Raw genomic sequence first — 14,255 nt, 5'->3', positions numbered from 1 at the left:
TTTGCAGTTTACATGCAGGTTATCTGGGTTGGTCTGTGAGGGAATGATGAGTGACCTTTCTAGACTAAAGGCTTGAAAGACTTCTGATGAGCTTTACTTCATTAGGGTAGTGCTTATCATTAAGAGCACAGCACAAGAGTCTTGTTAGCACTCTGTAAGTGTGCAGCCAACCTAATAACAGATAAGAAAGAATACTTGGTAAAGGGGACAGGAATATGGTGACTAGGATATTTGATCTTGCAAGACATCATCTACTGGGGCTGAGTCTTCATATGTTGTTGCTGTTAACAGTCCTCTGAAGCACCGTTCTACTGCATTGAATTCACTTAAATTATTTCATCACAATTTATTAAAAGCTTCCTAGTAAATAACACGGAGTTCGAAATGTAGCCTCTCTTGCACAAGCCTTATGTTAAAAGCTAAACTTTGGTCAGGTGACAGTCCTGAACCTGTGTGTGGTCATTGACCTAAGAAATGATTGTTCCCCACTGGTAACACTGAAGGGACAATTCTTCAAAGTGCTTTCCAGCCATTAAACTGCTGTGAAAGCTTGGTGTTCCTCCTCTCTGCAAAGCTCTGTGAACTTGATGGAAATGACCTGTAAAACATAGTGTGCTCTTCACACTACAGCAGCTCAGCTAGTCAGACTTCAGGAGCCTGGATTATGCAAGTAGTATTTTTTTGTGTGTGTTTTCCAGCTTGTCTGTTCTAAAGTAGAAAGTTAACTAGGCAGCTTCCTCTAGAATTATTTGTATTTTATTCATGAGCAGTGATGTCTCTTTGTTTAGTTTAAGTTTTTATTTTTGCCAAATTGAGTTTTGGACATCAGAGGCTTTACTAATGAGTATTTTCAGGTCTTCCTCTAATTTTTTCCCTTTTAACTAATTTCCATTATAGATAAAGGTTACTAGAAACAGTTACAAGTTGTGTAGTTTGCTTGTAAAACGCTTCTATATTTTGACTCTCACAGCAATCACATTCTCCATTTTTTTCTTCACCAACAGCGCTTTATCCAGTATCTTGCATCCCGGAACACTTTGTTCAACCTAAATAACTACCTGGACAAAAGTGCCATGCAGGGTAAGTGTCTTTCACTGAAGGAGATAACTCTACTCCTTTTTTCTCTGTGATCTCTGTGATGGTGCATGCACTGGTGCACACTAGGAGCTAAATGGCATTTAAATGGAAGTGGGTTTTGATTTTTATTGGGTGAGACACCAAAGAATGTCCAGCCAAGAATGTAGACACAGGTAAAGTGAGATTGAGTTACCTAAGTGAGTAACTAGAAATCTGTCTGCAATGTATGTAGCATTGCACACACAGCTGTATATTTTACAAAATGAGCTCTTGATGCTCATTGGAATAAACCTGATGAATTATCAGCATGATAATAATTTTTGTTGTTGATTTTTAAAGGCTCAAGAGTAAATATTTACTGTTAAGGTGCATGGAATCATAACTAAGATGTGCTGTATTAATAGGGAGAACTTCTTCAAATCTCTGATAAATCTTTTAATTACTTGCTAGTGGTAGAAAACATTTTTAGGTTTTTATTTGGGTTTTGGGAGATGGCAGATAAGTTACCAAACTCTTCAGCGTTTTGGTAGAAATACATTTTTATTCTGATTTCAAGAACGTCTTAACAAGAACTGCTTGATGCTTGCCTAATCTTTTATGTTCAGTCAGTTCTTGTCTAATATTTTAATGTGTTTAGGTGTTTAGTCTCATAATTGCACCAAAGGCTTTCCTGATCTTAGCCACTTGGGAAGACTCTAACGTCACCTCTCAAGATTCTGGAAAGTGCCTAGGAAGTTCTTCTTATGCAAGCTGATGTGAAATAGGCTAGTAGGAGAGCAGTTCCTGAAAAGAACTGAAAAACTGTACCCCTTCAAAATGTCTAACTTAAAAATGCTTAACTTTCAGGCTATGATATGTCTACCTTCATTAGGCGATACAGCAGATACTTGAATGAAAAAGCACTTTCATATAGACTTGTAGCAGTTGACTTCACCAAAATGAAAAGAGGGTAAGACTACTCTGCTACTTGTGTTTGACCCTTCCTGTTGCAGGGGGTGGGACAAGGAGGAACACAGTCGTTCTTGGGCTTGTCATAGAATGGTGATATTTTGGCCCTTGGAAGCAATTGGTGAAACATTACATTATGTGCTGACATCTCTGTATCTTGTAAACGTGTCTTTTACTCTGTAGGATAGATGGAGTGATGAGAACTATGAATCCTGAAAAGCTTCTGAAAACCCTTCCAATCATACAGAACCAGCTTGATGCGCTCCTTGATTTTGATGTAAGTAATTTAAGCTCAGTGTTAAGTAACATAAGTAACATTCTTTCACTTTGAAGTGAGTTTCATTATTTTGTTAAATACTAATTTACTTTCTCATTGCTTTCTACACAGGCAAATCCAAATGAACTAACAAATGGTGTTATAAATGCTGCCTTTATGCTCCTCTTTAAAGATTCCATTAGACTTTTTGCAGCATACAATGAGGGGATTATTAATCTTTTAGGTATGTGAGAATTTTTTTAGCTTTTGAATTATGTGAAAATATTGAGAAAACTAAAGAACATAGACAATTTATGACTTCAGTTTCTTAATAAATTTTCTCTGCTCTGTTGCTGTTAAATGAAGCCTGTCTTAGTTTTAGTGACCAGGAGCATAGGCTTACACATCCACTTCTACCTGGAAGAATACACGTTGAAACAGAAAGTGAAATCAGAGGGTGGTTGGTGAGACTGAAACAAAAATACCATGAAAGGCAATGGATAACCTTTGCAATTGGACTGTAAAGGTTTGGTGAGATGTGTGGTGTTTTGAGTATTTAATATACTCACAGTATGGCTGAATTCTGTTTTCCTGTTCTTTCCTTAAAACTTGACTGGTCACCTTTGACTGGTACCTGAATCTGACTGAGCTGATGAGATGAAACGTAGGGGTTTTTTTTTTTAAAGGGTGATAAGCTCTTAGCAAAGCCTTTTCATTACTATTTAAGCAAATTTATGAATGAAACCATCAGTTTATTCTGTTAATCCATTAATGTTTACTCAGTGCCATATTTGTAAATATATTGGGCAAAACCATAAAAAGTGACAGATGTGGTTGATGCTCCTTTTGGTAGGTCAGTTCAGTATGCATAGCCACTTCAGTATCAAAGTGTATTGATACAGGGTCTAAAAAGGTAAATAAATTCCAAGAATATCTTCAAATTATAAAATAATTTGTCTCATTGCCAGCTTTTTGAAAAAAATCTGACTTTTTGAAAATATTCACCATAATACTTAATTTAATGATTTGCACTGATTCACATCCATGTTTAATACATTTTTGCATTATAGTCTAACACACTGAAACAGAAAAATCAGTGGTTTTGTATTGACTGACTTATTATAAAAGGTTTCAGGTATTCCTATATAAGCTTGAATATCTGAATAGCTTTGAGTTACTGCTGTCCTCTTACTGAAGCTTGTGTCAATTAACTTCTGTAGTACTGTGTCAGCTTTTTGCTGGGGAGGGTATTATCTTACAAGAGTTTTATTTGCATCCTCAGAAAGATATTTTGATATGAAGAAGAACCAGTGCAAAGAAGGCTTGGATATTTACAAAAAATTTCTAGCCAGAATGACCAAATTGTCAGAGTTCCTCAAAGTAGCAGAGGTAAATAAATCTATGTGCATGGAAAGGATATAATTTAGCTCTCTGTATTGGTACACTATCAATATTCATAGAAACACCTTTAAACAGATTGTTTGCTTAACTTCACTATACAAGTTCTAGAGATTAGGTATTTTAAAGATTGTATATGCTTGTTAACATGGTGTGGGATTCTTGGGTATCCTTTTTATTAGTCAGACCACATAGTAAACTTTCTGAAGTATTATTATAAATTTTAGGAATGCTCCAGAATGTATAAACTGATTATTACAGTCTATTTAAAGCTTTTTATAGGGCTCTCCTTTACTGTAAGTAGTTAAAAATTGATAACTAGTTCCAGTAAGCAATGTGGCTGTTTCTAATGCTTCTAGCAGACTTATCTGCATGAAAGTTAGGCTGGATGAAAAGCTGAGTTTGCCTTGAAATGCACTTTAATGCATTTTTGATTTCTAAGGTGTGTTCCTAGTGAAACTTGTAGCAGCTCAGAAAATTATGAATATCCCTTTTTAATATGCTAGCTTCTGTGTAACATTCAGACACTGATGGTTTTTATTTTCATTGGCACTGCATGTAGTAATGTACATTTTTTCCTTCTTTTTTTGTAAACCCAGCAAGTTGGAATTGATCAGGGTGACATTCCAGATCTTACTCAGGTCAGTGTATATTGCATATTGATTGACCAAATTATTTTGTTAATTGTGTTTTTAAAGGTTGGTATGTAGCATAGTAATCTTTCTTCTTGAGACTGTATTCCCTTTCATGTATTTATATGTGGGAAATATGTGTAGTAGCTTCTCACATGGATTAAATGCTTACACTTTGCAGTTCTTAATGAGATTTTTTTGATTGTTAAAAGCAATAAAACCCACAGAAAATAATATTTTTCAAGAACTTCTGATTTTTATCACAGAGGATTCCTTGGTAAGTAGAAGTATCTTGCCATACCTAGAGGAAAGCCTTCTATTTCACTCTAACCTAACGCCTTCCAACACACTTAAAGATGACAGTGAGCTGGTTCAGTTGAAATTTTTGTCTGTCCCCTTAAGTCTGAAGAATAAATTTGGTGTTTCTATATCAGCTCTTCATGCTGACTATGATATTACTCAGTAGTATGAGGGACGTGTACAGTGTAGGTTGTGTGCTGGATAACTCAGTCTGAAAGGTGGAATGCAGGGAAACACCTTCCAGTGAGGATAAACTGAGGGGCAGAAGGGAGGTGAGAAAATGCTTTGACCCAGTGAACAGGAAACACTGATAGTCCACAGAGGTCAAGAAGGTTATTCTTTGTGAGTCCCTTCATTTTATAGGGATGTTTTATTTCTCACCTAGGGCCACCCCAACAGAGCAGAGAGTGTTGTCATTATTTCTGTAGCACAGAGTAACCTGCAGGGTGCAATAAACAGCCTGAGGAGACTTGGGCACAAACTGCAGTGCCTTAGAGCTTGAGTACTGGAGCTGTTGGAGTGCAGTCAGTGACAGACTGACAATCTAATGTGTAATGTTTGAACAGTCACATCTAATCCTACACTACCTTCTTGAATTTAAATTTCATGGGCTAATCATGAAAAATATATCTAGTGTGAAGATTTGCCTAACCTTAATCAGTGTATTTTTAATATGGAAATCAAACCTAAGCCACAAACTTCCATTGTCAGTGGTGTTCATTACTGCCTACAGTATGATTTCCATCTGAAATCATGCGTGCTTCAAAGCACAAATCTCTAATGCTTGCTCCTAGCATTTAATACTAATCACTTTAAGAACTTGCCTATATGATATAAAAGAAATATGACTGAAACCATCAAGGTAAGAGCAGGTAATGATTGAAAACAGTAGTTTGAAGTTTTCTGTTGGTGTTTGATCGTAGCGTCATGCTTTGTCTTTTGATTAGTACTGCAGTATTCAGCTGGGCTGTATTATGCTAATCACATTATACTGAAGTCTGAAGTTATTTATACCTCACTGGGTTAGTGTGCACTTGTCCACTTAATTGGGTCATTAAAAGGCTCTTGAAAGCAAGTGGGGTTTTATTATTTACTGGGAATAGGGGCATTTAACTTCATTTTGCTGCTTTTTTTTATCTGAAACTTTCAGTGAGAAAATACTTAATATCTACTGTGCCCATGACATTTTATTTCTAATAGCTCTGCTGTTTTGTTGTAAGTGCACTTATATGAGAAAAGCAATTCTGAGCTGGTGGTAGACCTCAGCATCCTGTGCATTTTGGCAATTTCAGTGCCACTGTTAAACATTCCACTTCGGCAGAAAATTTCATGGCATTTAATATGAGTTGAATAATTGTACATCCATTTAGTGCCACTTCAAGAGAATTTGCTGCAGTTTCTTAATACTGCCACTTTTACCTGTTTCTGTGAAGAAAATACTTTCCTTTGTAGGTGCCCTTTTTCACAGTGATGTTGCTTTCTGTTAGTAGTTGTTCTTGTATTTCATGAATGTTATGGGGTTGTTTCCCTCTGTATGGATGTTAGTCTGTCATGTGTTTTGGGGGGTGGTGGATGGAGGTGAATCATGAAATACAGCCTTTCTAAAATCGTTGGGTTGGATTAGCCCAGGTATAATTTCTGACATAAAACTACCCTGTTCACTCCAAGTCTGATGTTTTGTTGGATATTTGCAGCAGTCAGAAAGTTCAGAGGAGGTTACTGGGTTGTTTGGTTTAGTTTTTGTGGTGGAGGGGGTTGTTCAGAGGGTTTTAGAAAAAGTAAGTACAGAATATGCATTTCCATACAAATAAGAGTGAGTGGATTTGGGAGGAAAAAAATATGAGGAAAAGCTTTCTGGAATTAGGGCATAGTCTCCTGTTAGTAAGATTATCTAAGTTGCTGTGCCATGCAATGCTTTTTGCAAGCTATTGTGCCACCTGAAAGGTAAAAGTATGAGGAGGTTTGATTTGATTGGGGTTTTTTTGTTTGTTTTGGTTTTTTGCTTGTTGGTTTTTTTTTTTGTCTGGTTTGGGTTTTTTTGTCCCTGATACCTTTCCAAAAGGTTATTTCAAAATGTCCCCCTTGGGATTTAGCTGTCTGGGTCGAACGCTGAATTTAATCACGACCTGTGGTGAGGTAACTACACTGTCTTAGCTTACCTTGCTCTACTTAAGAAATATAAGCTCAGGTCTTCATTTTAAGACAAGCAGTTTTATAGAATTATTCTGATTGCCTTTTTTTTTTTTTTAATCTCTTAATTTATGTAGCTTAAATTTGCCTTCAATGAAAGTGGGAAGGTAGAATTGTGCTCAGTATTTCAAAGGGGAGCTTGCCTGCCAAAAGCTTGTGTGAATAATATTTTCCTCTTTCCAGGAAATGCCTTGTTCTAGCTTTTGGTACAGAAGGGCTAGCAAGGGCAAGTTTATTTTTCCTCCAAACAATGCCTGTTATATCTGTTCTACCTCCTGAAAGTTGGCAAGTGGTAAGAGAGGCTTAATGTCTCTGAAACCCTGCCAAGTGAGGAGGACTGAGCTGGTAAATAGATTTACATTTTAGAGGTGCATTCCCTTCATCTAAATCTGCAGTAGGATTTATTTCACTTAGGGTAATTGAGTTGGTTTATTGTACAGGTACATGCTGAATAGCTACTCAGTCTGCAGTAGTGATCTTGGGATCAGATTGGATTTGATTCCCTGTTTTGTCAAACCTTGCAGGTGTTTCTACTGCAAGCCTTTGACTGTAAATATTTGAGTGTAGAGTGATTGGGTTTTTGTTGTTACTTGGGAAAGTATATAAAAAATGCCAGGTCCTTGTCTGGGGACTTCTGTGAGTTTATGGAAATAGTGCTTCATCAGCTTTGGTTATTCAGTTAATCCTAACACAGCAAATACTGCTGCCAAAACCAGGAATTTGACTTCCATGCACAGATGCAGAGCCATTCTAGGCAATCATTCCCTCCTGCCTCTGTGGTCCCACTCCTTTTAAGGAACCACCACTGAGTAGATAAATTTGGGTGTGTAGGATGGCAGCAAAACCCAAAGGCACCGTTTCTGATGTGTGAGATTTTGTTTGTTTTTAGTTGGTGAGAAAACCAATCTGTATACTAAACAACGATGTGTTGATAAAAGCAGTGTTTTATAAATACTTTTAATTTTAGGCACCCAGCAGCTTGCTTGAGGCACTGGAACAGCATCTGGCTTCTGTGGAGGGAAAGAAAACAAAGGAAGTCTCTGCTGCCAGCAGGTGAGCACCCAATGAATTACAGCAGTGCCCATACTTAAGATTTGCCATTGTCATTTTAACAATTTTCAGGATTCAGTCATGTGCTATTCTATTTTTATTCACTTCTGAATGTGTCTTCCTAGAAATAGAAATGAAACATCTAGTGAGTAATGGTCTGATAGCTTAGCCACATTTGAAATGTAGGTATGTCTGCCTGTGTATCAGACAGACTTCTGATTATGCTGTAATAAACCACTGAGCTAAGACTTTGTGTATTATTCATTTTATCTTCTACTTTTTTGAAGTCCTATGACTTGTAACATTTATAAGGTGTTTGGATTTTGATACTCTTCTTACACAATATAGGCTGGTATTTATCTGAATTGTTATTATTTATATATTCATGGCCTACCTCTCGGACCATGAATTTATCTTAACCTTCTCATAAAAGTTCTTCAGCCCCTCCTCAAAATAGCCAAATTAGCTTAGGTGTGTTATTCTTTCTGTCAAGTATAGTATCAGTATGTATGAAAATATTTCTAACTAAATAATGGAAGATCTCTTTTGGCATAGACATTCTCCCACAGAAACTTGGTAAATATTGATAAATGTATCAGGCTGAGCTATGTTCCCAATTTGCTGACTTTCTCCTCAGATTGTTTTTTTCAGGAATCTAAGGATTCACTGCCACAATATTCTGTTCATATGTATAATGCTGTGCTTTCTTTGCTGTTACATAGTGTACAAGCAAGCTTTCTGTGCCTCTGACATTTGAATAACATTCCAGTCTAGTCTAGATAACTTTAAAGAAGAAAGACAACTGCTATGTTCCACATTTTCCAGTTCCTGCCTGCTGGAACTCAAGGGAGTCACTCTGTGCACTCGTGCCTCTTTGCCACCAAACTGTTTTTGGGATGTCTGCTCTTTATGTACCAGAGAGTAAGGGAAGAAGTGACTGGGAAGGAGGATGACACCTGACTAGATAAGGCACTTGATGATAAAACTGTTAGTGATGTATACCTGACCATTAATTTGTTTAATTATTGCTCTTTTTAGAGCCAGTGCTCTATCCAGTGCTGTTTCCACACTTGCCAATACAGGAATGTCATTCAGCCGGATGGATGAGAAAGAAAAGCAGCAGGCATTAGAGGAGGAACAAGTTAGACTGCAGGCACTTAAGGTAGGATGTTTTTATCAAGTTTTGTATTCAAATATTTTTTTGTAACTGGATAAAATAGTGTTGGGTAAAATAGTTATTGGATTGCATGTTGTCATACTGATTTCTGAACGTCTGAATTGAACTGTGGAGTGACTCATAAAGGAGGGAGATGAGTCTTCCTGAACAAAGGTCCACTGAGCTGTTTCTCTGAGTGACTGTGGAGGGAGCCTGGAATATGTAGCTTGACTAGAAATGATTTACTTCTAGGCAGATATGGATTAAAAAGTAATTATTTAAAACACCAAGTGTCACCTTGATTCTTACATGCTTTGTTAAAACAAATACTCTTATCTCTAATTTCAGTTGTTTTTCTGGTTTTAGGTCTTTACAGAAGAAAAAGTGCTTTATTTATTAAGACCATAATTAAAATTTTCTTATTTGAAAAGGTCTCCAAGACTAAAATGCCAACTGTCTCTCTTATCTTTCAGGAGCAGCGATTAAGAGAAATCTCTGTAGTATCAAATTCCACTTCCACATCAGCATCCCCAAGCACTTTATCAGGAAAAAGTGTGAATACCACTGTAGCTGTTGACCTCTTTGCTGCACCAGCACCCACAACAAATAGGTAAGAGACATCTTGCTTTCTAAAAGAAACAGAAATTACTGCACTGATCTGTAGCTCCACAATCAACTGCAAAACTGTGATCCTAGTTACCTCTCAGGTACCTTTTGCTGATGTTTTCTTAGTGTGCCCACAGGAATTTTTTCAGTAAGTGCTTAATTACCAGTTTGTTGTATCACTGTTGTTGATGGGCTGCTAGCAAATAAGAGAAAATGAGATTTATGAACACTTGTACCAAAGTAAGAATACAATGCCTGTTACGTATCTTGATTTTTTTTCTCTCTCTCTCATTTCTTATTCAGCATGCCCAACCTTTCTAGTGATCTTTTTGATCTTCAGCCTGCATTTGTTCCAACTGTGCAAAGTACTCCAGCTATATCAACATCAGCAAGCAATGCTTGGGGAGGTGAGCTCATACCCTGATTTGAATGTCTGAGTGATAAGGGAATTCTTAGAATGCAGGGTTCATACTTAATTGAATCTGCATTGTAAACCTTAACTGTTTTGCGTCCAAACATTCGTAACAAAATATGAAGTAAATAATCTGAAAAATCTGACCAACTTCCTTGAAAACACAGCATTAGTGTTGATGGAACAAAGGAGCAGAACTGTTTAATAAAGGGGGCAGGGAGAAGAAATACAACTCAAGATCTAAGTTGAAAAACACTGGGAAATAAAACCTAGGCAGGTGTAACTGAGAAGATCCTGGACTAGTATTTCCATTTAATTAAGTAATATTTAATACACTTTTCATTTAAAAGGTGTTGGTACTTTGAGAGTTCTTGTAAAAAAGCTGAGGACCCCAGTTTCTTCACCCATCCTTCCAAAGAATAGTCAGGTTAGATGTCAGAGAAATGGCTTAAATGCCAAAAGAAGGCAGTGATAACACTGTGGTAAATGTTAGTGTTTTAATAGGTGGAATTTATACTCTTATATGCTATTTAAAAGGTAGATTATTGAAGCCAAAAATGTAGTATCTAACTTCTTTGGTGTATGTTCTGTTATTCTCCCCCTCCCACCTTATGTCAATACCAGAATTATTTTCCCTTAACAGAGAGCTGTTAGGATTTTCATCTGAAACTAAAAATTTGTATCTAAATTTTGTATTTAGATAATATCTATCTAAAATTGGTATCTAACCTTGACTGATCATTAGGTAGAATGTTTACAATTTAACTTTGTCTAGAGATTCTCATATTCAATCATTTCAGTCTGTTTTTCTTTTCCATTATTTGTACTCTGTATTCTTTCCTCCACTTCTGCATCTGAAAGGTCCTTTCTCGTCTTCAAATGGTTGTGTTGGTTCTCCACCTCATCTGGACATCTTTGACATGAAGCCAGTTGAAGAAGCTGTAAAATCTGCCACCCCTTTCATCAATTCTTCTTTTTCCTCCAAACAAACAGTGGAACTCTTTAGTGGTAAAAAAACCAAAACCCCATGTAATTTATTTGCAACTGGAGGTGATAATGCTGATAATGTCGGCCACGTAATCTTTTTGTGATATGGGCCAATCTTCACTTTTTATTTACAAGTGAAAATGGTGCATTAATTCCAGGTGTAGTGAATTATAGGTTTCCTTAAACGTTTATTTCTGTAGTTGAAATAAACTATTATTTTCTTCTGCTTGCCCAGTCTAGACATACTAAGTCGTGCAGCTGATCTCTTTCAAACTGCAGCCTCCTTTGTCTTTTGTAATGGGGAATGCAGGAGTTACTTGGCTTTTCAAATCTGTAAAATAATTTTAAAACCCCTTTTTATATTAGTAAAATTTCCTAATTTTTAACTGCAGACTTAATTGTTGGGTTCCCTCTTCCTTTTTCTCTTTAAAACTGATCTTATTTTCTTCTCTCTTTTTGCAAAGATGACTTTAGTGGTCATAAACCAACATATGCTTCTGTGTATCATCCTGTGACTGTTGATGGTAATTCGATTTTTTTTCTTTTTGTTTTTTAAAACTTTCTGGTTTCACTAGAATGAGTGATACTACTTCATGGGTGTATTTCATTGCTCAACTTTTTTTTCAGGTTTTCCTCTTCCTTCAGCTTCTCCGAGTACCACCTCTTCAACAATTAATGTGGACTTTGATGCTGTTTTTGGGGGAAAATCTACAGCACCAGAATACAGGACTGCAAGTGGTAAAACCTGCCTTAAAACTAATTTATACCCTACAGGCAAAAACTGCTTAACAATTTAGCATAATTACTATTGCAGTTGGAAATTTAATAACTTAATATATTTGCAAGATGATTATGGTCTGATAAGAGGAAATCACTTCAGTTGTTAGTCATTTACTTTAAAATTAGCTTTGACTGATTTCATTCTCTGTGTAATAACTATTTCCTCTCTCTCTGGGGGAACACTCTTTGAATGTGGCCCACTGGATTCTCCTAATGGGTAAGCTTGTGTTCATTTGTCTTCTGTGCTTCCTCTTGATACATGGTGATGATTCCCTCTGATTCCATTCAGAGGCACAGCTCTTGCAGAAGTGCAGAACTGGTTGTGTGTATTTTTTGAAGAATACCTGAGTTAGAGTCTTTCTCTTCTGTATAGCCAAGTATTGTAATATACAGTTAAATATTCTTGTAGAGTAGTAGATACAATATAGTATTCCATGAAAAATAAGAAGTTAAACTCTGCTTCTGTCAAAGTCTTAAATACTTCCATCATGTTGAACCTTCACATATAAGTACTCAAATTAGTGCTCTATAAAGAAAATACCTCCCTGGCCTATAGATGTCATTTATTAAATGTAATGTAACCATTTTGTTAACAGTTGCTTTTATTTTCTTTGTTTAGGTTTTAACTTTCTAGATGATGTATTGCAACCCACAGTACCACCACAAAGTCAAAGAGCCACTGTAGCCAGCCAGCAAAGTGGAAAAATTTTAGCAAATGACCTTGATTCTTCGCTTGCAAATCTAGTAGGAAGTAAGTGTGAAGCTTTTAAAATTTACTTGCCCATTTTTTACTAAATGCAAAATAAGCTTTTTTCCCTCCTAAATTAAAATGCTTAAGGATTTTGTCGGCTTCTTTTCCCCCACAGATCTTGGCTTTGGAGGAACTCCATCCAAAAAGTAAGTGCATGTATGTACTTAGAATATTCTCACGTGACTATTTGCAAGTCTCTGGCACTAACATGACCAGGATCTCATCTCTTGGAGCAATCCAAAATAACTGAGAAGTGCATTGGAACAGTGTCAGTCACCATAACGCAGCCAACCTTAACTTGTAAAGCAAGTCACTTTAATTAGTTTTGCAATTGCTCTATTTTTATTGAAGTATTTTTATGAAACACTATAAAAGTTACATCAAACTCCAGTTAATCATTATATGCACAGGGCAGTACTGATAGTTCACTTCTGATACAAACAGAAGCCCCAGACTTCACACTTACTAGAGAAGAGATACAGAAGTAATTACTGAAATTCTGAATTTCAGCTGTGTGCATGCATTAAGGGATGTTTGGGTTTCCTGTTATGTTGTTTTACTCTAGCTGTTGCCTCTCCATGAAAACTAACACGATTGCTTCATTTTAGATCAGATATGCAGTGGTCTCAGCCTACAGAGAAGAAACTTACTGGTGGAACAAACTGGCAAGCAAAAACAAGCACATCAACCACGTGGACCCCGACTCCCTTACCCACTATTCCACACATGGTAATTTCTGTACTGTGAAATCACACTTCCTTCTAGCAAATGCTTCTTCTCTGCTTGTGTTAATTCATAAAGAGCAGCAAACATTTGATACAAGACTGGGGGTAGCAGGGAATGCTTACAGGATCATAGGACCTTACTGAATGAGGTAGAGATTTTAGCATGCTTTATTTCCCCTCACTGAAAAACTTGTCCATTAAGGGCTTACATCTCAAGTGAAAGGCAGATTAACTGTTTCAATTCATAAATTCTTTTGGGATTGAAACAAATTATCCCAGTCCAGAAAATTCCTGATGTGCATGTTTGAGATGCTCCCACTCACCCTCACATGCAATTGTGCACACAAAAATTCACCTTTAAGAATCCAGAGAATGTGTTTTAAAGGCAAAACTGCTGTTCCTTCCAGTCTTTGCTCCTTTTTCAGTTTTATCATGAAACACTGCTGCAGCCCTTGCAAGGCACCTTAATAATGAGGTCAAACAGCACTTTGGACTTCTGATAATGCTCAACAGCAACTTCATATTTTTAACACAGTACAAAATGTTACATCTATCTTTTATAGTTATTTAAATGAAGACTTTTCATTTCTAAGAGGGGTATGTGTAGGCAACTGACTTTTCTATGATTTTAAAGAGATTTTTCAACTGTTGTGTTCATAATATATTCATAGAAATATGAATCACTTCTAAAATATAGCTCTTAGAGGGAAGTAGATGTTCATCTCAGTTGCACAGACAACTAGGGTAATTGCCACATTTGCTATGAATTTTGGACTGCTGTCTGACTTAATTTTGCAGTAAGCATAGTTTTGCCTCTAATGCCTCTTTTCCTTGTCTTACGACTGTGCTCATTCAGAATTAAAGAAGTTTAATGCAGTATTAAATCCAGTATTGAACTCAAAAATGAGACTAAAAAATTTGATGAGAGGGTACAGTTGTACTGCACTTTTATGTGAGACTTTTTGAGACCATACCATCTCTTTACCT

The 14,255-nt window shown here is 36.5% G+C and overlaps 1 protein-coding gene across 4 annotated transcripts in view; it reads left to right on the top strand.

Moving 5' to 3' along the window:
• Positions 1 to 14,255, top strand: part of VBP1 (VHL binding protein 1) — a 39,334-nt gene that overhangs the window by 8,269 nt on the left and 16,810 nt on the right. For 3 of the 4 annotated variants that reach the window (XM_041396656.1, XM_041396653.1, XM_041396652.1), the window contains exons 3-18: positions 1,005 to 1,080; positions 1,924 to 2,026; positions 2,209 to 2,302; positions 2,414 to 2,525; positions 3,564 to 3,670; positions 4,279 to 4,320; positions 7,769 to 7,854; positions 8,890 to 9,013; positions 9,481 to 9,617; positions 9,917 to 10,020; positions 10,887 to 11,033; positions 11,477 to 11,536; positions 11,640 to 11,750; positions 12,427 to 12,543; positions 12,659 to 12,689; positions 13,152 to 13,272. In XM_041396656.1, the coding sequence (XP_041252590.1) occupies positions 1,005 to 1,080; positions 1,924 to 2,026; positions 2,209 to 2,302; positions 2,414 to 2,525; positions 3,564 to 3,670; positions 4,279 to 4,320; positions 7,769 to 7,854; positions 8,890 to 9,013; positions 9,481 to 9,617; positions 9,917 to 10,020; positions 10,887 to 11,033; positions 11,477 to 11,536; positions 11,640 to 11,750; positions 12,427 to 12,543; positions 12,659 to 12,689; positions 13,152 to 13,272 (1,572 nt within the window). The remainder of the gene's footprint in view (positions 1 to 1,004; positions 1,081 to 1,923; positions 2,027 to 2,208; positions 2,303 to 2,413; positions 2,526 to 3,563; positions 3,671 to 4,278; positions 4,321 to 7,768; positions 7,855 to 8,889; positions 9,014 to 9,480; positions 9,618 to 9,916; positions 10,021 to 10,886; positions 11,034 to 11,476; positions 11,537 to 11,639; positions 11,751 to 12,426; positions 12,544 to 12,658; positions 12,690 to 13,151; positions 13,273 to 14,255) is intronic. The other variant, XM_041396654.1, reaches the window with a different exon arrangement.

This window comes from Onychostruthus taczanowskii, unplaced genomic scaffold (assembly GCF_017590055.1).
Source record: "Onychostruthus taczanowskii isolate IOZ18803 unplaced genomic scaffold, ASM1759005v1 scaffold13, whole genome shotgun sequence".
Lineage (NCBI taxonomy): Eukaryota > Metazoa > Chordata > Aves > Passeriformes > Passeridae > Onychostruthus > Onychostruthus taczanowskii.
This window is presented reverse-complemented; position numbering and strand designations above follow the sequence as displayed.